The sequence below is a fragment of the Lissotriton vulgaris genome, chromosome 6, assembly GCF_964263255.1.
Source record: "Lissotriton vulgaris chromosome 6, aLisVul1.2, whole genome shotgun sequence".
NCBI lineage: Eukaryota > Metazoa > Chordata > Amphibia > Caudata > Salamandridae > Lissotriton > Lissotriton vulgaris.
Genome location: NC_141694.1, coordinates 813013881 through 813036073, shown reverse-complemented (window position 1 = coordinate 813036073; position 22193 = coordinate 813013881). Strand labels below are relative to the sequence as shown.

Below are 22193 nucleotides of genomic sequence, written 5' to 3'. Positions count from 1 at the left end.
GTTCTGTTAGCTGAATCTCATGGGTAAGCATTGATTCAGCCCTGCTGAGGAAGGCGTCCAAAGTACCCGCTACTCCCTTGCGCTTCTTCATTCCAGAATCAAATGACCGTGAAGTAAATGCCAAGGAAGTAACAGATTGAATATAAAAGCGGTAGGGCTTGTTCAATGGATTAACATAACATGAGACTACAGTACCTGGAAAGCTAGAAGATGCCCCTTCCAATCTGTAGAATCAGTGTCCGAGGGGTGGCCCAGCCTACTGCAGGCTACAACGGGCGAGGACGGGCCCGCCCTTGGACAGGGCTTCGCTCGCGTAAGCCCGCGCACGATCTACGTAGGCGCCTCCTGGTGCAAAGATTGCTGGTGACTGTGGTCCCGTTGAAGGACAAAGTGCTCAGTGCTCCGCTCCACTACAAAGAAGGGCTCCCACCCTGCGGGAGCTCGCAACCGCTCTTAAGCGCCACCTGGCGCGGCAGATATGCGTAGGCACCTCCTGGCGCAAAGATTGCCGGTGACTGTGGTCCCGTTGAAGGACAAAGTGCTCAGTTCTCTGCTCCACTACTAACAAGGGCTCCAATTGGAGTTATAATTATTCTCAAAATTTGGGTTGCTCCGTACTCTTCCTCTACAATTCAGGATGGTACATTAAGCGCATTGTCAGGGGACAGGAATATCCTTTAGTTACTCAATTTTCAAACCCCATGCATGAACAGATTATTCCCTAAGTGCCCAGGTACTGCCATTACATCTCAGTGATATCCAGCACAATAAAAAGGATGCTCAAAATATAGCACTGTGCAATAATGCAGTGGCTGGCCAAGAAGACACAAAATGTGCTGATTGTAGCCATTATGATGCCGGGGACAACCACAATGCCAGGGTTGGCCACCATTTGGGAGGCACCAACTGAATTCTGATTTCCATTTCAGAGAATGTGAAGACCTCTTTGGACAGGACCAGAGTTGCTGAATTCTCACTGCTGGTTCGAACTGCTTTTTTTGACAGAGTTCACCACCACTCCCTTATAGTAAGCCCAGACTAACTTAGCCTCTGACTGATTCTCATCCTACCTTTCCATTAAACCCAGCATAATCTTGCTGCTCAATTCACATCACCATATGTCAACATTAATGATGCTGTTCCTAAAAACTCATTCATCACATTATTGCCTTTTAATGCCTACCTGAGACTACTACCTAAATTCCTCAATATCCTCAACCTAATGTGCTAAAAGAGCACTGACCCCATGTAGGTCATCTTAAAGTTGAAACAACAGGGGGACCTGGAAACATCAGGATTAGACCACTGACTTAAGTCAATACCAATACGGAGTATTCACCGTAACACCTTCGACACTCATGACGAGCTCAGCTCGTCATGCAGTGTACTGCTGGTACACTGATGACGAGCTGAGCTCGTCATGAAACCATTATTTTGGAGCTTCCCCAGCACAGCAGGGGAAAATGCCTAGCATCGATGTGGTTAAACTAAACTGGTCCAAAACAGAGATTCTATCCTAACATGAAGCAATTGGTAGAACTACTGGTCTCCAAGCACTTGAAATCACACTAGAGAACTTTGTCTCCACACCCTTTATACTACCATGTGGGGTGTCTCAAAGATCCTCATTAAGCCAAACATTGATTAACATTTATGTTGCCTCTTTGGCCACACACATCAGATCATTTGGTTTATCGTTAATATCCTACTCTGTTGACACTCAAATTATCGTTTCCCTGTCCAGCAGTGACTACAACACCAGAACTAAATCCCATAACATAGTGCCTGTAGTAAGCAATTGGATGAATAACAACTGCTTGAAATTAAACTCAAGGAAGGCAGAGGTCATCCTGTTTGGAAATCCGGTCACTTTCTTGTGCCTGTCCTGGTGGCTGCAGGAATTGGGAACACCTCTGGTTCTAGTGAGAAAGCTTAGTAATCTTGACATGATAGTAGATAATAAGCTTTCCTTTCGTGATCAAGTCAATGCGGTCATCTCTGCCTCCTTCTATACACTAAGGACTATGAAAATAAAATCCTGTCTCATATTTCTGAGACTCCTAGAAAACAATAGTCACCTCACTAGTACTATCGAAAATAGACTACTGCAATGACCTTTACCTAAATATACAGCAGCAACTACTGAATAAACTTCAAACATTACAAAATGTGGCAGCACGACTGCTGCTCAGGATTCCCAAATTTCGCTCCGGCTCTCTAGCCATTCGGAAATTACATTGGCTACCAGTCAGGCAAAGGATCAGTTTTAAGGTCTAATGTATTGCCTACAAAGCACCTCATGAAATGGGCCTGGAATATTTGACATGCATTCAAATTTTACTGTCCAAGCAGGACCCTGCGCTCCGCTGTAACAAAAAACGATACAGTCCTAAAGTTCAAACGCTCCATGTGGGCAAAACAAGTTTTATTATGTGCACAGCTAAGGAGTGGAACCCCCTTACCTTTGCATGTGAAATCCATGACCAGCCGGTTATCCTTTAGGAAAGCATTAAAAACATAGTTATTTGGGAACCTCTAAGCTTTCTCCTTCCTAATCTGTGCATGCAGAGCTAGCGCCAAGACACCTTAGTGCATTCCTGCGCTTTAGAAGTAGATTTAAAATAACAAGCTCTCATGTACATTTATTACACTTGTAACTTTTATCCAATTCTTGTGATGTCACTTGTAGTTATGAGGTTAAACATTCATGAAGTGTAATCACAAATACATTCTGGTAAGGCCAGAGTATGCCTTCCATTGGCATCTGTAATATTTGGTCTTGTCAATAGGGTTGTGGTAGAATGGCTTGGCCTAAACGGCCAAGGTGGCTTGTACTTTTTGCCAATATGGCTGGCTTTGTTTCCAGAGTGGGCTGGATAGTTTATGGTTAGTGCATTACTACTGTAAGAGCTGAACGTAAATGAGTTGAACTGAACAGTTGCTGGTGTTGTAACTGTAGTGTTGGGTAAGTGTGCATATAGGCAGTCTTGCTAGACGCCACAAACCCTCTCAGGCATTGCACAGACGCACCCATCCAACATTTATAGTAACAGCCCTACTGGAAAAACTGCCTGTTATTAGTATGTTTACCTCATGTACACCTTATCCTTTTCTTTTGGGCTCAGCAGTCTGTTTTAAATAAAACTGTGCCCAAAGGCATGAGAAAGATTTTGGTGCCGGCGGTGCTCTCAAAAAGTGCCATTGGCTCTGGTTCTTCGGCACAGTGGTTGAAGTACAGAACCAAGACGGATACCAGATTGTGCCAGCACTGTTAATAAAATGTAGTAAATGTTTGCTGAAGAACATGTATCATATAGGCCCAACTTGAGTGGGGAGATGGGCAGCTGACCTAAATCGAGGATGTGAACAGAGGGGTTCTGGCAAGGCCACAGAATACTGAGCACACTCCATCTTGCTACAGTGTCTAAACAAAGCTGGGGTCACCAGGGAGGCATTTGGTTGGCTGAAAGCTTTTCTAACCAACCGGTGCTTTCAGGTTCAGAGAGGCAATTTTCTCTCGGACAGCATAGCTCTAGAACAGGGGGTACCTCAGGGCTCCGCCCTGAGTCCCACCCTGTTCAACCTCTATATGGCCCCGCTGGCAAGGGTGGTCCAATCGTACGGCGTAGAGCTAGTCTCTTCCGCCGACGATACCCAATTACTGATCTCCCTGTCCCAAGATCCCTCCTTGGCTGCTGAAAATTTCAAAACCTGTATGAGCGATCTTGCAGATTGGATGACCCAACACTGCCTCAAACTTAACGGCTCTATAACTGAGGTGTTAATAATAGGAGGTAAGGACACTAGCTGGACCAAAGACTGGTGGCCACCCTGTCTGGGGTCTCTACCCACTCCTGGCAGGGAAGCAAAGAACCTAGGTGTCTGGGTGGATACCAAACTTTCATTTGACAGCCATGTAAATAAAATTGTAGGGAAGTGCTTTGGGGTCATGAAAACTCTCAACCGCACCCTGGACCTCCTCCCCTTGGAGGCCAGGCGTACCATGACTCAGGCCCTAGTAACCTCTCGTATGGACTATGGCAACATGCTTCTTCTTGGAACTTCGGAAAAGAACGTCAGGAGACTGCAGGTGCTACAAAACTCAGCAGCACGGCTAGTGCTGAGACTACCTAGAAGAGTTGCTTCTAAACCCACCCTGGAAACCCTACACTGGTTGCTTCTTAGGAAGAGAATTCCATTTAAAGCACTCCTCATGTGCTATAGAATCATCACTCATAAAGCACCGTCCTACTTGTCTGACCTAGCCGCTCCTTACGAGCCTAACAGAGCCCTTCGCTCGATGGGAACGGGCCTTCTCAAGATCCCCCGTATAAAAAAATCCAGAATGGGAGGTCGCTCTTTCCGTTCACTGGCAGCCAACAAATGGAACTCCCTTCCCACCAATATTAGGCTAGCGAACAATGAAGCCACATTCAGAAAACTGTTAAAAACTTACCTATTTGCCCTTTAGGCCCTCTCCCTCTTACTGCACTCTGACCCTTCTCCACAGCGCGGGGATACGCCGGGAGGCGTCACCAGGCGCTTTATAAACCCCTTTATTATTATTTATTATTAAGTGCGCCATTGAATTTGTAGAAGTTCTTGGCCAAAGCAGCTGCATCCTCTATTAATACGAGCGTGCTAAGACAACATCTGTTACTGTGCGCACTTATGCAGAGTGAGAAACTGCACAATGGCGAATGTATAACATGGGTCCTGAGGGTGATTGTACTGAGAACAACCATGTAATGTAACACCTGGGTATCAATGTCGGTCGTAATGCAGCATTGGGTGATGGTTACAGTGCTGCTGGGGAGGTGGGATTTCAGAGATTTGGGTGCAGTTACAGTGGGGAAATAAGCACTGTATAATTGAGGTAAAAAGGGGCTAGTGGCACATAAGAATTGAGGTAGAATTTATTTTCTTAAACCTACCATTTAAGAAGGAACTGTAGTTGTCAATGGGTGGAAAACAAAACCAAAACGAGATTATGACCCATTGCAGCCCTGCTGCCTTCCAGGAGCTTTACAGTTCTTTTTTGCAACCATTCAACAACAGAACACATAGTGGTGTCTCATTTCAGAAAGATTTCGAAGCTAATTTGATTATGTAAGTGAGAGGCCTAAAATAACTCTTCTCTACAGAGAATGGAATTACAATTTGTATTACTGTAAAAGCAGCATTGTGAATGAACTTTACTTACTGTTATTGACTCCTTTACGTGGCTTATCCCCTACCCTTCACCAGCACCTCGATTTCTGTCTCAGTTTGCACGACACCAACGACGTTATATAATTTTACGGCTTGTGACGCAGCGATATTTCTCATTAAAGGGATGTAAAAGTGACCTCCTCCACTCTTCAGCAATCAGTAGAGAGCTCAGCGAAACTGTAGTCCTTTTTGCAGGATTCAGTTGGTAGGGGATGGGTGTTTCCATGTTTTTCACCTTGGCGCTACCCGTATAGACGCCGACAGGACCCCCCAATCGGAAGGCAAGCAAGAGAAAAACACCAGTGACTCCAAGTGTCTCCGCACTGCCATCAACATGAGGGCACCTGCGTGTTAACGCCCAGAAGCCCACAGACCCCCAATGTATATGCAGTTGACGCGAATCTAAGACTGCCAATGCGACCAGAACCGTCAACAGACCCCCATCTTGAGAACCATTAATCCTAATATACAGGTTATCAACACATCACCTACTGGGCATCAGCAGCACGTAGCCTCGCATCAAATAGGAGGTACCTCACAGCTTAATACTGGAAGCTCACTCTTAAATAGCAAGATATGTGAAAATAGAAAACCGGAAACAGATAGATAAAACACTTTAAAGCGCTTAAGTCCTCAAGACAGACTATCCATTTCTGATTACAACCGTGTGAGAACCAACACCAATCACACGTTCAGGTCCACTTGGATACCTACATGGCTCCCTGACGAAGGCCCTCAGCCGAAACGCGCGTAGAAGACATACTTAGCCATGTTTTAATGTACATATGTGCCAAAACAAAACCTCCGCTTTATCAATCATGAAATATGTATAAGATTTAACAATATATGTCTGTATATGTAGATAAAGTCACATATATAATGGAGGCATGCACACAATAATCATGTATATTTAAACAACAATGTTTTTTACCATAATGAATATTTAATAAAATAATTTTGTACCATGCAATTTGTTTAATCACAGTTTGTGCTGTCACTAGTCTGTTTATGTCCTTTGTCTAAATATTAGTTCCTAATTATTTCTTTTCAAATACCATTTCTCTCATTGACTTCCATGTTTGTCTTTTAGAGAAGCCATAGCCTTGGGGAGTACGGATTTCACGGAAAACGACATTGAAAAGATTGTGGAAGAGCTTGGAAAGGAATTCAAAGGGAATGCGTATCATCTAATGCATAAAAACTGCAACCACTTCTCTTCGGGATTATCGGAGGTAATATTGCTGTCCACACTCCTGCTTATCATATTAGAACATGTTATTGATTTCAAACTCGATGAATTGTTTTTCTTGTTAATGCTTTGCTTACATAGTTTTGTCTATTCTGCCACAGTCTGTAACATACCCCAGCAATATTGCTACGTGTAAATCAGCAACCCAACATGCTTTAGTTTATAATGTGTATTTTGGGTCACTTTTTGATATTTTGTTGTCATTTCTGTAGCAGACATTGTTCCTTTAGTGTACCTATGGTGTACGATCGGGGTACAGGAAGTGTCGTTCCTCAAGACTTCAATTTTTTGGGTGCTTTTAATAAACTTTTTCACCCCTTTTCACCGGTCAGTCGCAGCATCAATAACAAAAGCAACATCTAAATGAATATCTTGTTTGTGTTCAAATTGCTTTAGAAATACACAAATAGTGTGGCACTGACCTGGCAATATTTGTTTAAAATGTTCACAGGTAAGCTACGACGGCATGTCCTTATTTCATTGGAAAATGTTTTGAAGAGCTGTGGACATTTGTTTACTTCAGAATGACGTGCCCAATGTCGGCTCAGTGCAAAGCTGGGGGAGCTAGTCCAGTGATACAAGCTGTTCACCCTGTATCTACTTTGTTTTACCTGCTGTGAATGTGCTAGGGCTGATGGACTGTTGGCCTAAATATCTTGCTAAATTAGCAGTAGTCAATGTGTGGATTCATAAAGTTCTGTAAAAGAAAAGCCTGAGGTTACTGGAAACACAATTATAGAAGAGCCCAGCTGAGCCCTCTGCGTGTTAGCTGACAAGTCAATGTTAAATACTTATTTCAGCTTATGCACCTTTTTAGGTCTCGACTAGACGGCGCATTCGCTGTCACTTTGAGACATGTTCTTAACAATCAGTGGGCTTACAGCCCTCCCATAACTTGCTATTTGTTAGCTTGAAAATCTTATATCCTTCGTTCCCCTTTGTCATGGCATGCATGCGTCATGCCTCTTGTCTTTTGCCCTCCCCTTGAGCATGGACCAAGCAAGTACTTGTGTCCATGCGCTACTCCAGTTTTTGAAGCTACTATTCTATTTGTGTTTAAGCAGATGTGAGTGCTTGTGTTTTCAGTCACTCCTTTCCCCTCCCACCGTCCACCATTCCTGTTGCAAGTTAGGGCCAGAAGCACTCACCAGTCACCGCTTACTCCTGCCCGTTGGTCTTTAACCAAACACCCCGGATATTTTTTGTGTGCCATTTTTTTAAATGGGGGGTCATCACCAAAGTTCAGAAAAAATATGCAGTTGCAAAATTACTGCACTATTCGGTAATGCACTATTGTTTATTGTTGTGAATGCAAAGTACATCTAAATAATGCCGTTTGCTGTGGAACATTATTTTCCAGTTACATCAGTCATGTAAAACTAACATTGTTAGTTTGAGTGAGTCCTATATTGCCCTGTTTTGTCACAGGAATCGTGCATTCTGGAACTTGTAGTGTGGATAAAGTACAAATGCAGCTTTAAGCATAAATTATTTTTTTTTTTTTTTTTTTTTAGAAGATGGCCAAGTCGAGTGACCTGAAGCCGCAGGATAACTTTACATGTTTTACTGAGTTACATTATCCTAATGTGGGATGGTGTCCCTCAGAGTAGTATTTAATGAGTGCCCTATTCAACATATCCGCCCTGCTGCGGGGCCAAGATGAAGGCTGGCTTTTGAGGAATTAGTCATTTTCTGTATCAGATTCACATTTCTTTATGAAATTACAACTTGTAATCCCGGTATACAACAAAGTTGCTGAAAATAGCCTCAGTATGAAATACAGAACATTAACAACCACTATTATTCCAACACCCGTACAGTATTCATACTAAGTTGGATGTCACTACACCCATGATGATTGCGGTCATGGTCCGGCAGGCCAGAGGAGAAGCTTCTGGCCTAAGCGAGCCTGGGAAGGCTTAGGAATCCCCTGAGGGGGAAGATAACCATCAAGGGCTCGAGCTTTCAGAGTCCATGCACGGTTTGAGGCTTGAAATTATTATGACAAAATATAATAAAGTACCCTGGAATTTAAAACCAGTGTATTTTTAGGTCATCTAGCCATAGAAATGGAGCGACCAGATCCCAGACTCCCTTCCCGCCTCCCCCTTCTGATGTTTTCTATAGTGCAGACTCGACCCGAAAGGCATTTAAGTACTTTACATGAACAACAGTTGCATTAGGCAAGGATACATTCATTTTAGGTCTCAGCTACATAGTCCAGGCTGTGCCTCCCAACCCCCCACCTTCCATGTAGTGTTCCTTGTACCACCTCTCCTGCCAGACAAAAAAGCACAATGGCATGGCCAGCTTTTTTCCGTGACTTTCAACCATGCTAAACAGCAGATGTGCTGCGATACAACATGGCTAAAAGACATTCACATTAACAACGCAAATAGCCCTCGCATTGACAAGACGTATTGGCTTTGCCTATGCTTATTTTATTGTTTTTGTTTTCTGTGCATTAGAGGTGTAAAGCAAAATTATCGTCCACGCTGACACACAGCTATTGTCAGATCTCCATGATGCCTCTCATGCTTAGCACATATGCACAGATCTTAAACCAAGCCTTAACTGCAGTTGGTCCCCAAAGATCACTCTACTCCCTTCACTGTTCCAGTTTACAAAACTAAAGTAAGTAAACACAGTGTGATTTTGTATGACTTAAAAGGGATGCATAAAAGGACATGGCATAAGATTCAAATCGCATCCACTTAAAACTACCTGGGGACTTGACAGACTAGTGCCACTATTCTAGGCAATACTTTTTAAAATTCAAACACCAGGTGTAGGGAGTTTAACCTTTGTGTTAAAACGGATATTTAACAAATTCTTAAGTCCAGCCTTGCAAGGTATTTTGAAATTGATAAATGCAAACTAATACCTTAGCTCATCTGCGCTTATACTTTCCCAGACCGTTTTGCTGAGCGGCCCAATGTAGCCCAAAGCTCACTGTTCATAAAGCTGTAAGCTGTTAAAAAGGGCTATTTTAAATTAGATGTAATGCAATTTAAGTGGAGATCTATTTTGTTACTTTTAGGGCTACTACAAGAATTAAAAAAATATATACAAACGCCACTTCTACTGCTTAGAAAAAAAAAGTAATTTGTATATCTTTTTTTATTCTTTACATTTTTTTATCAATTTAATAATAGCTGGGTTTAGTTTCACTCCATGTTGGGAGAATGCCACTTCTTGAAAAGATCTGAAGGAAAGAATACCTATCATTTGTATTTGACCTGTGGTTTTACGTGCACAACTCCCTTTCTTAAAACCTTTTTTTTTAATGGTAGGACTCTGATAGTCAAATATGGTTTAGCATAATATTTAAACGGTCCCAATGAGCCATTGCTGCGGAGGCCAATTAAATATGATGATGCACGTAGAAAAACAAAACTTCATCAGTCTGAAAAAGATATAAGAATAAATATCAAGAACCTCTTTACTATTAATAAGGCCTGCTGTGACTAAAGGCAAATGTTTCTTTGGGGCCTAATAGCCTGAATGTGTTCAACAGAGCTCTGCAATTAACTGCTCACTTGATCTTTCAACAAATCATCCAATGTGTGAAACCATGGAGCAGGGTACTCTGAATCAGGGATCTCTGATTGTGGGATCCTCCAAACTCATACATGAGTTGAAACAACCATCCTGCCCTTCTCAACCTAATCCTTTCAATATGCCTACAATTTCATTTTATGAAATTGAACCTGCGATTGAAGCCTATCGAGGGAGGCCTTCCATCTACACCCTGAACTTTTTCCCATAGACATTCTAATGTATACTCCAAAAGTCTGGCGCGATCAAAAGGAGACTGATGTCTGTAAAACTGTCCCCAGCATTTAGACAATGCACTCTGCCATGCTTTATCGAACATTCAGGTCATGCTCAACAACCAAATTAGCTGACAATAGATGTTAAATTCATGCAGTGGCTTTGCTTCGATTATCACTTAAAAGATCATTATTATTTTTTAAATCTCGAATCCTGCAATGAGCGTGTACTATAAACTCAAAATAGTATGATTGCACAACTGCATAAGTAATAACCTAGGCCACCAACAACATATTAGTAGGGCATCGGGAGTTAACAATTTCAGTGAAGATTAAAATATACTTCAGCACAGTTCAGTTATTTGCAGTGGAAGAACCCAGATTAAAGTGTGACTTTATATAAACTAGCAGTAGCAAGCCAGGAGCTACCAGCAACTTCAGAACTAGAAAATAGAATACAGCAATGAAGAACAAGAAGAAACGTTTAATAGAAAGAAACCATTAGGAGGAAACATGTATTTGATGGCTATATAGCTGCACATCGTCATTCAGAACGAGTGGAGGACAGTGTGTTCCTGGGCTGCAACACATAAGTGAATACACATGTTGAATACCCGTGTTCGAGGCATATGGGCTGCAGATGGTACATTATGAATAGATCGCCATCTGGTGTTGGGCTCGGATGATTTCACTTTGTTTTTCTCTTGGAGAGTCTTTTGTAGCTTGGTGACTCCTCCTTGGGTTGGTAGTGCGCATGGGCATCGGCTCCATCCTTAGATTGTTTTTTTCCGCCATCGGGTTCGGATGAGGATTGAGACGCTCCAGATCGACTTCGAATAGAAGTGACTTATCGGCGCGTATTCCCTTTCCAATTCGACTGTATTGTTATCGAACGCGTTTCATTTCCATTCCGGCGTGTTTCGACTTCAACATCGAAGAAAAAACTTTGATCTACGTCGACGAACAGGAGGCCTTTCTCGACGCAGTCAAGCCCGGAGTCCATGGAAAGGACTCCATTCAAGAAATGTCCAACGTGTGGTGCTAAGTTCCCACACAAGGACCTACACGAGGTGTGCAACCTCTGCCTATCGCCTGAACACGAATCCAGGGACTGCGAAGCCTGCGCAGCATTCTCCTCCAAGTCGACTATTAGAAATCGTCGAGCTCGAAGACACGAGGTTTCCAGAATGCAGTCGGAGGCGATCCCGGAGCTGTTCGGAGACTAGCAACTTGAGGAAGAAGAGGATCATGAGGATCAGTCGGGGCCGGAAGGGGACGAGTCGGATGTCGAAGAACTCGACGTGCAACCAACCGTGAGTGACGACGTCCCCTTACCAAAAAACAGACCCCGTGTGGTAATGACCCCGCCTTCGAGCCCGGTCAAACCGCAGAAAAAAGTTTCCGACGCCCCGCCTTCGGGCCCGGCAACGAAACCGAAACTGAAACCGAAACACTCGGCCTCCCACCATGTCGGATCCGAGAAACGGTCGACATCGACTTCGACACCGAAGCTTCATGCAAGGGAAAGCTCGGCATCGAAACATTCCATGTCGAAACAGAAACATGATTCGACGTCGAAGACTCACTCGACACCGAGGAAGTCGGAATCGAGTAAACACTCAGTGCCGAAAACACCGAACATTGACGATCGAAAACATAAGCACCTTTCGGAACCAAGGCCTTCGGTACCGATTCAGGAGCAGCAGACAGATCCCAAACAAAAGATTTTGTTTATCGATCCGCAAACTGGCAAAGTAGTGACGAAGAAGAGAAAGAATGAACAGATAGAAGACAAATCTCTTCCTTCAAAAAAGAGAACACTGGGGACAAATACAACTCCTCCTGCTTCTCCTCGACCTAAAGTCACACCCTCTTCTCCTATTCCTCACACTATGCCAAATATTCCTGCACCTTCCACACCAAGACCATCTACACCTCAGTCTGATGTAGACAGTGATCCAGGGGAGGGAGAACCTCAAGGGGATGATGAAACCATCCCAGATGAGGATGACCCATGGGAAAATTATAACGTAGGGTCAGAGGAGGACAACGACCCAGAGTTATATCCCTCAAAGCCTTCACCACCTGATGATAACACAGGGTTTGTACAGCTCATTAATAGGGCAGCAAAATATCATAAAGTAGATATACATACAGAACCTCAAATAGAGGACTTCCTATTAGAGACGCTACCTAATGCACAAAGAACATCAGGTACTCTTCCTATGCTGAAGGGTCTTCTCAGTCACACAGAAGAAATATTCAAAGACCCAGTGAGGGCTAGGGTGTTAAACCCAAGAATTGATAAAAAATATAAGGCGGCTCCAAAGGATCCAATATTTATCAAAGGGCAGGTACCTCTGGACTCGCTTGTAGTTTCAAACGCTCGTAAAAGAGCGAACTCATTATCTACAGGAGAGGCTCCTCCACCTGATAAAGAGTCAAAATTAATAGATGCATCAGGCAAGAGAGTAGCATCAAAAGCGGCAAATAGCTGGCGTATAGCCAATACACAGGCACTACTTGCACGTTATGACAGGGCACATTATGATGAATTAGAAAAACTCATCACACATCTCCCCAAAGAACATCAGAAAAAGGCAGATCAGTTAATACAGGAAGGAAAAATAATAACTAATACTTCCATTAAGTGCGCCCTAGACGCAGCAGACACTGCAGCAAGATCCATCAACACCAGTGTCATGTTAAGGAGACATGCATGGCTTAGAATCTCAGGATTCAAACAGGAAGTACAAACGTCCTTATTGAACCAACCATTTGATCAAAAGACACTTTTTGGTTCAAGCACAGATGAAACCTTAGAAAAAATGAAAAAAGATACAGAAACGGCTAAGTCAATGGGAGCATTGCAACAGCCAACACAAAGAGGTTCCTTTCGTAGATCCACCTATAGAGGAGGCTCAAAAAATACAGGAACAAATCAGCAATCCACCTCTTTCACACCTACATCACCCAAAGGTAATTCAAGAGGTAGTTACAGGGGTAACAACAACAAGGGTAGAGGCCGCGGAAATAATAACAACCGCAACGCCTCAACCCCAAAACAATGACTTCATAGAACTTCCCCCAGACCACATAACACCGGTCGGGGGACGTCTATCACAGTTCCTACCTGTCTGGGAAGACATCACATCAGACAAGTGGGTGAGACAGATTATCCAACATGGTTATTGCCTAGAACTCACAGCTACCCCACCAAACACCCCCCCCAAACAGCGTCCAATGAGTCAAGATCATCTGACATTGTTAAAGGAAGAAGTACTAGCACTGCTACAAAAGCATGCAATAGAGAAGGTTCCAAAACATCAACAAGGGACAGGAGTATACTCCCTATACTTCCTAATCCCCAAAAAAGACGGGTCCCTAAGACCAATCTTGGACCTCAGACCTCTCAATGCATACATAAATTCGGAACATTTCCACATGGTCACGCTCCAACAGGTACTCCCTTTACTGAAGAAAGGACTTTCTTTCTACACTGGATCTAAAAGACGCTTACTTTCATATCCCAATTCACAAAGCCCACAGAAAATACCTAAGGTTTGTAGTGGAAGGACAACATTATCAATTCAAAGTCCTTCCGTTCGGGGTCACAACGGCACCAAAATGCCTAGCTGTGGTGGCAGCACACCTAAGAAGACAACAAATACATGTCTTCCCCTACTTGGACGACTGGTTAATAAAGGCCAAGTCACAAGAAGAATGTCTTCACAACACACAGAAGACAATCCAATTGCTGCACCACCTAGGGTTTACGGTGAACTACAAAAAATCACACCTGCAACCAAACAAGATTCAGCAATACCTGGGGGCTACTATAGACACAGAAAGAGCAATAGCATACCCCAATCCGATCAGGATACAAACAATGGTCGGGTTAATACAAAGATTTCAACCACAACACTCACTACCAGCACAAGTGTTTATGCAACTGTTAGGCATGATGTCCTCCTGCATACTGCTAATACCACATGCCAGACTACAAATGCGTCCACTACAGGAGTGTCTAGCGACACAGTGGAATCAGGCTCAAGGTCAGATTACAGATCTGGTGTTGGTAGACGACCGTACGCATCGCTCTCTGAAGTGGTGGAACACAACAAACATTTCCAAAGGACGGTTGTTCCTAGAACCGATTCCACAAGTGATAATAACGATTCAGAAAAGGGGGTGGTGATGAACAGAGTGTCTGAATTAAGCAGACCGCTCTTACCCAGTCCAAAGATCAGGGCTTGATCCATCACCGTTATTTATCTCACTGCCCCATCCCAGCTCAGAACCTGGCTATATGCAAATCAGTCTGTCCCTGGCCCAGTGCATCATGGGAACAGGGCAGACTAAACTACCAAGCCAATTCTTCACCAGAAAGGAGGCAAGCTACCGGGGACCGGTTTCTGGCATTTCAGCCGTCTTCGGCCCGGCTTGCTTGAATCCTGATGGAGCAGTGAGAAAGGGACTCATGTCTGAGTATACCCTGCCACACCTATAGTGGCCAAAAACGATTCAGAAAAGGGGGTGGTGATGAACAGAGTGTCTGAATTAAGCAGACCACTCTTACCCAGTCCAAAGATCAGGGCTTGATCCATCACCGTTATTTATCTCACTGCCCCATCCCAGCTCAGAACCTGGCTATATGCAAATCAGTCTGTCCCTGGCCCAATGCATCATGGGAACAGGGCAGACTAAACTACCAAGCCAATTCTTCACCAGAAAGGAGACAAGCTACCGGGGACCGGTTTCTGGCATTTCAGCCGTCTTCGGCCCGGCTTGCTTGAATCCTGATGGAGCAGTGAGAAAGGGACTCATGTCTGAGTATACCCTGCCACACCTATAGTGGCCAAAAACGATTCAGAAAAGGGGGTGGTGATGAACAGAGTGTCTGAATTAAGCAGACCACTCTTACCCAGTCCAAAGATCAGGGCTTGATCCATCACCGTTATTTATCTCACTGCCCCATCCCAGCTCAGAACCTGGCTATATGCAAATCAGTCTGTCCCTGGCCCAGTGCATCATGGGAACAGGGCAGACTAAACTACCAAGCCAATTCTTCACCAGAAAGGAGACAAGCTACCGGGGACCGGTTTCTGGCATTTCAGCCGTCTTCGGCCCGGCTTGCTTGAATCCTGATGGAGCAGTGAGAAAGGGACTCATGTCTGAGTATACCCTGCCACACCTATAGTGGCCAAAAACGATTCAGAAAAGGGGGTGGTGATGAACAGAGTGTCTGAATTAAGCAGACCGCTCATTGCACCATCAGGATTCAAGCAAACCGGGCCGAAGACGGCTGTAATGCCAGAAACCGGTCCCCGGGAGCTTGTTTCCTTCCCAGTGTAAGAATTGGCTTTTGTAGTTTGGTTTGCCCTGTTCCCATCATGCACTGGGACAGGAACAGACTAATTTGCATACAGCCAGGTTCTGAAACTGGGATGGTGCAGTGAGCTAAAAAACGGTGTTGGATCTAGCCCTGATCTCTTGACTGGGTGAGAGCTTTCTGCTTAATTCAGAGACTCTGTCCCTCACCACCCCTTGTTGTAAATACAAGTGATAATAACAGCGGACGCATCGCTCTCCGGATGGGGAGCGCATATGGACAAATACACAGTGCAGGGGAAGTGGAGTGTGCAGCAAAAGAAACTGCACATCAACTACCTGGAACTATTAGCGGTATTTCTAGCACTAAAAGCTTTCCAAATGCAAATAACAAACAAGGCAGCCCTGATCAGAACAGACAACATGACTGCAATGTATTATATTCAAAAACAGGGGGGGACACACTCTCTCCAACTATCCAAAGTAGCACAGGACATTTGGAGATGGGCCATTCCTCAAAAGATCTATCTGTTAGCAGAACACCTACCAGGAGTTCAAAATCAGATAGCAGACATCCTAAGCAGACAGTCAGAACAAGTAAACGAATGGGAACTGCACGACCAAATACTGCAGCCATTCTTCCAGAGATGGGGGCAACCAGAGATAGATCTGTTTGCCAATCATCAGAACGCAAAATGCCAACTCTTCGCATCCAGGTACCCACACCAACGGTCCCAGGGCAATGCACTATGGATAAATTGGTCCAACAGATTTGCTTACGCTTTCCCCCCTCTCCCACTAATTCCGTTAGTGGTTCGGAAACTGCAGCAGCACTCAATGACAATGATACTAGTGGCACCCACGTGGGCAAGACAGCCGTGGTTCACCACACTACTACAACTCTCACAGGTGCCACATCAAAAGCTAAGATTATTACCCATGCATCTTACACAGAACCATGGAGAAATAATGCACCCAGATCCCAAACAATTGAACCTAGCGATCTGGCTCCTGAGGTCATAGAGTTTGGATATTTAGATTTACCACCAGAATGTATGGAAATCATTAAACAAGCAAGACGTCCTACCACCAGAGCATGCTATGCAGCAAAGTGGAAGAGGTTTGCTATACACTGTAACAGTAAGCACATCAACCCTCTGGACGCATCCACTAAACAGATCATTTGCTATTTACTACACTTGCAGCAATGTAACTTAGCATACACCTCTATCAGAGTTCATCTCGCAGCTATAGCGGCGTACCTACAAAACAGGCAACATCTTTCCCTGTTTAAAGTACCAGCAATTAAAGCTTTCATGGAGGGACTCAAAAGAGTCATTCCACCAAGACGACCACCTTCCCCAGTCTGGAATCTCAACATAGTACTTACCAGACTAATGGGGCCACCCTTTGAACCTATGCATAGGTGTGAAATACAATTCCTCACATGGAAGGTGGCCTTCCTCATAGCTATCACGTCACTTAGAAGAGTAAGTGAGTTGCAGGCTTTTACGATTCAAGAACCATTCATACAGTTACACCAAAATAAAGTGGTTCTTAGAACAAACCCAAAATTCCTACCAAAGGTAATTTCTGCATTCCACATCAATCAGTCAGTGGAATTACCGGTTTTCTTTCCAAAACCACAAACAGTAGCGGAAAGGGCCCTACATACATTGGATGTCAGAAGAGCAATATTGTACTATATAGAAAGAACACAAACTTTCAGAAAGACAAAACAGCTATTTGTTGCGTTTTCTCCTACACATAAGGGCAATCCCATCTCTAAAGCGGGCATTGCCAGATGGATTGTAAAATGTATTCAAATATGCTACTTAAAAGCAAAGAGAACATTAACTGTTCCTCCTAGAGCTCACTCTACACGTAAACTAGGAGCATCTATGGCATTTTTGGGAAACATTCCACTAGATGACATATGCAAAGCAGCTACCTGGGTTACACCGCACACCTTCACAAAGCACTATTGTGTAGATGTGCACACAACACAACAAGCTAGAGTGGGACAAGCTGTATTAAAGACTTTATTTCAGACAGTTGCAACAGACACGGGCAACCACCGCTAGGGAGAGAACTGCTGTATAGTCTATTCATAATGTACCATCTGCAGCCCATATGCCTCGAACGGAATATGCTACTTACTAGTATGCATCTGTTCTTGGCATAGAGGGCTGCAGAGTGGTACATGCCCTCCCAGCCTCCCCGGAAACCTGTGTCTGTTCCAACATTATCTTATTTAGATACACTTACATGGGCATTCCTATCTGTATTCTATCATACTACTCCATCTAACCCTACTATGGCAAAACAATCTAAGGATGGAGCCGATGCCCATGCGCACTACCAACCAAAGGAGGAGTCACCAAGCTACAAAAGACTCTCCAAGAGAAAAACAAAGTGCAATCATCCGAGCCCAACACCAGATGGCGATCTATTCATAATGTACCACTCTGCAGCCCTCTATGCCAAGAACAGATGCATACTAGTAAGTAGCATATTCCTTACACAAAATCATCATACTGTCCCTAAAGCGAAGATGCTTTAGAAACCTGTGGGTTTAGATTGATCTCGCTAGAGAGTAGTTTCTCATTGTTACTATTAAAATGGGACTTATTCAGCAGTTTACCACCACGCCTGTGTGTTTAACAAACCTACAACCACTGGCATGCATAAAAATATATTTTGCCACAATCTTGTTTGTAACTTTCAAGCATCATATCAAACTAAGTACCTCTGTATCTCTGAGTATGCTAACAGGGGTATGAATGTAATACTTTCTATACATATACCTTGTGGGACTTCTAATTTGGATACCAACTAATAAAATGACTTGCAAAAGAATTAGCTTGGATATTTTATGTGTCAAAAGCTATTTACACGCATCCAGCTATTGCTAATCATCAAGATTCTAGGAAGTGATGGGTGAAGTTCCTTACCTCATCCCTCCTTACTATTCTGAAAATTCGGTTGTGGTCTTTGAACCAACTTTTAGATGAGGAAGGACGCAAATGACCCTTTCTCAGTATAATAACCCCAAATCATAGTTAGGTGTGGCAAGTAGCAATATCAGTTTGGTAAGGAAATCATTGAGTTTGAAAAATAAATGGAATTTCATATTGGGATGTTTGAATTTAGATAGCGTTTGCACAAGGGGAACACACCATGCTTGGTCAGGTTTATCCGATGCAATTTGAACTGTTGTTCAGCAGGTGTAGTCCCTGTACAGTATCATGATTTTATACTAAACACTAAGGATATGCATATTAAGCATAAATGATATTAGATCATGGGAATGTAGGAATTTTAAAGGGGTGTTGGGGGTTACGAAGTCTTTTTCAGGGAATAACTTTGACCGTATATAATGCATATTCATAGTTCCCAAATAACTGTTTGATAGCCATACATATTTGGTAGTTCCGCACCGCCCTTTTCTTTCTGCAGACACAAGCTTGAGGGAGCGATCCATTTTATTTTTAGACCAAATAAAACAAGAAATAACTTAAAAAGATGTTTGTCACTACATTGTATTGATATTTCTGACTATTCCCGATTAATACATCTTCCCACAGATTTGTCACCTAATTAATATCCCTTCAGGTGCTGGTCTGCAAAACATTTCCCCCAGCAACAGCTTTCCAGATGTGTTAAGCTGCATCAGCTGCTCCTCCATCCTCCCTTTGTAATTACCTCTGGGTATATTGGGGACCAGCTGGCATGTCATCAGTTCCTCCTTTTCTGTACCTCGTAGACCAGGGTTTATAGCTCTCTCGACGGTTCACTAACCATGTTCCTCACTATTCATTCTGACTACTGATATTTCACAATTAAAACTGCCACAAGTGCCACATGAAATTGTCCCGGGCTGGCCCACATGTCTGCATGAGGTGGTTGGGTTAGAACATTATGGCTGTGGCCTCCGACTCCTGGTCTTTGATGAATCTGAAAGCCATCGGGAAGTGGGAGGCAAAGTTATTTTTGGCAAAAGCCCACAGATACATAGACCTCTTCACATTCAGGTAAGTCTCCATGCTGGGAATGCTTTCCAAAAAGATCTTTTTGCAAAAAGAGCTATAGGAAGGATAAACCCCTTCTGCATCAAGGAAACTATCTGACTCTTGACACCATTCAGTGTCTTTGTGACCGACTCTTAAGTCACTGGAGAATAACTAGACAATAAAAAAGATGCGGCCAGAGTTCTGGCTTCATCAGTGTGTGCAGGCTGAAACCTCCTGTTCAGTACAGCTCTGGTACTCTCGGTCCACTCTTTAAGGGTGAGCCAGGTTCTTCTGGATTATTTACTTTGATGGCGTTGGCACAGATGTCTCCCCAGTCTGCATCTCCACAGGCTTCGTTCGGCCCCAGCACCTAAGAAGTTGAATCTTGCCAAGATGCCCATGATTTGTTTGGTTGGCGCCTCCCTTCCCGAGTTACAGATCCCACTGTAAAATACTACACTCTTCTGAGATCATTTGGATGGTGAAGGCAAGAGTTCTGATGACCACAGTGAGGTGCTGGATGCTCCCTACGGGCCTGACAACCTAAATTTTGCAGCGCTGGGTGCACAAGTTGTTCTGACTGTATCCCGTCCGGGTGAGGACCCCTGCTGCTGTCTACTTGTGCCTGAGGGCTCACCAAGGCCATGGCAGAAGTGGGACCTAACCTACCCTGGCATTTACAAGAGGGAGGCCCTAGCTTGCACTATCTGCATTGGGACACTCATGCTGTGCTTTACTGGGCCTTGCTCCCTGCCCTGCAACAGCGGACCAAAGTCGGCAGAGCCCACACTTCTGAGGGGTCACTGGAACTCATGAGCCCCAACAGCGCTTGTGCTGCACACCTGCAGAGTTGGACAACATCTTGGACAAATTGGGTCCGCCTAGGGCGGGCCTCACCCATTCGCCCTCTTCTGCCGCTCAAAGGGTTGCCGAGCAGAAGTGAAGGAGTGCACACCGACCTAAGGGACCACACCAGAACTTTTGACTGTGGGTGACTAGCTAGTAAGTATTCTATCCTCGCCCCATGATGCCATTGGAGGGCCTTGACTGCATTGCACCTGCGCCACATTGAAGGGGAAGTGGGGCTGAAGAATCGCTCGTATCCGACGTGAACTAATTGGCACACCTCCGCTCAATGCTACCATGATGGGGAAACCTTGATCTGTCCGGCACCCGAGCCGTATTCCTAGCGAGCCCGCTCTGCCTTCTGCTTCCACTGGCCAGGCGATGGATGCCTTGCAACCTGTGGAAGCACTGCGCTCCATTTGAGACGATCCTCCATGCTATCTTGGATACCAAAACATCACTGGAGGCAAAAAATTAACGCTGTCTCCTTGGTAGTGAATCTCCTGAGAGCCGCTTTCCACAAGCTAGCAGACTACATGGATGATGCACAATCCGCTTTGACCTCCATGAGCCCCACAGTATGGAAAGTACAGGTACAAATGAGTGCCATGAAAGAAGAGGTAGCCTTGCTGCACTGCAGAGCGGAGGACGTTGAAGGGCACAGGGTCACAACCTCTCCTTTCTGGGCTTCCCAGCGCGCTCGTAAGGCCACAGTACTCCACTCTTCATTGAAACTTGGCTGATGACCACAGTACTGGAAAACAAAGTTCTGAAACTGTTCTCTGTGGAGCGGGCGCACCATAGCCCTGGCAGGCCACCACCACTTGAAGCGCAAGCATGACAAATCGTTGCTTGACCTAGTCCTGCAATGATTTCGAATGAAAGAGCCCCTTGAGTTATGAAAACGTGTAGATCGCAGAATATTCTGACATCGCGGCTCAGGAATAGTGGCTTTGTGGCTCCTACTCGAAAGTCAAGCAACGTCTCCAGTAGTTTCAGCTAAAGTAATTGAATACAAGACTGATTCCCACTACTATAGTGGGAATCAGTCTTGTATTCAGTTGTTTTTTTCCCCCTTGGTCTCAGACCTTAATGTTTTTTAGTGGGTACCTTTTTTCACATAGTGTTTGCTACAGCTAAATTATGCACTCTTGTTTTCAGGAAAGCGCAAAGTACTGGATGGTGAGACCTCCCACATCTTCTCTACACCAGAGGATGTGTGGACCTTGCATACAGTAATGTATGGTCTCCCGACCTAAACGAAGGAACATTTGTACACAATCTACTCATGACCAGTCAGCCACAGAACAGGCACGAGTGGTAGCAGTGGCTTCGCAGCATGAATTATTTTGCCTCTCTTCGACAGGGGCATGTGTCGGACTCTGGTTCGGACATGGGCGATTCCAGGACCTCGAATACAAGCACTGGTCATGGTCTGGAGCGAATACCAAGATCAGCGGATGATCTACTGTGAACACACTCCTGGGACTGAGCCCCGATTTTTAGCAGGGGAGAGGAACTGTCTGGGCATGCTTTATTGTTGACCACCGTGGCCACTGTGGTAGGCCTGATACAAAATTCTCTGGGATGGGCCCAGCCTATTGAAAGCATGGATAGCAGAGGCCAGATGCCCCACATGGACTCCAAAGAGGACACATTTTACTTTTTATAAAGTTTCTTCAGTTAATGTTCACAGATTAGGACTTCATGACTGGGGATGCCAGAGTCTTCTGAACCGGATGTCGGGGTGGTGAGGGGGGAGGCTAACAG

The 22193-nt window shown here is 44.4% G+C and overlaps 1 protein-coding gene across 1 annotated transcript in view; it reads left to right on the top strand.

Annotated features, from left to right (window-relative positions):
* DESI2 (desumoylating isopeptidase 2) overlaps positions 1–22193 on the top strand; it is a 234368-nt gene that overhangs the window by 126059 nt on the left and 86116 nt on the right. Inside the window, exon 4 of the mRNA XM_086926841.1 lies at positions 6302–6443. Coding sequence (XP_086782967.1) covers positions 6302–6443 — 142 coding nt within the window. The remainder of the gene's footprint in view (positions 1–6301; positions 6444–22193) is intronic.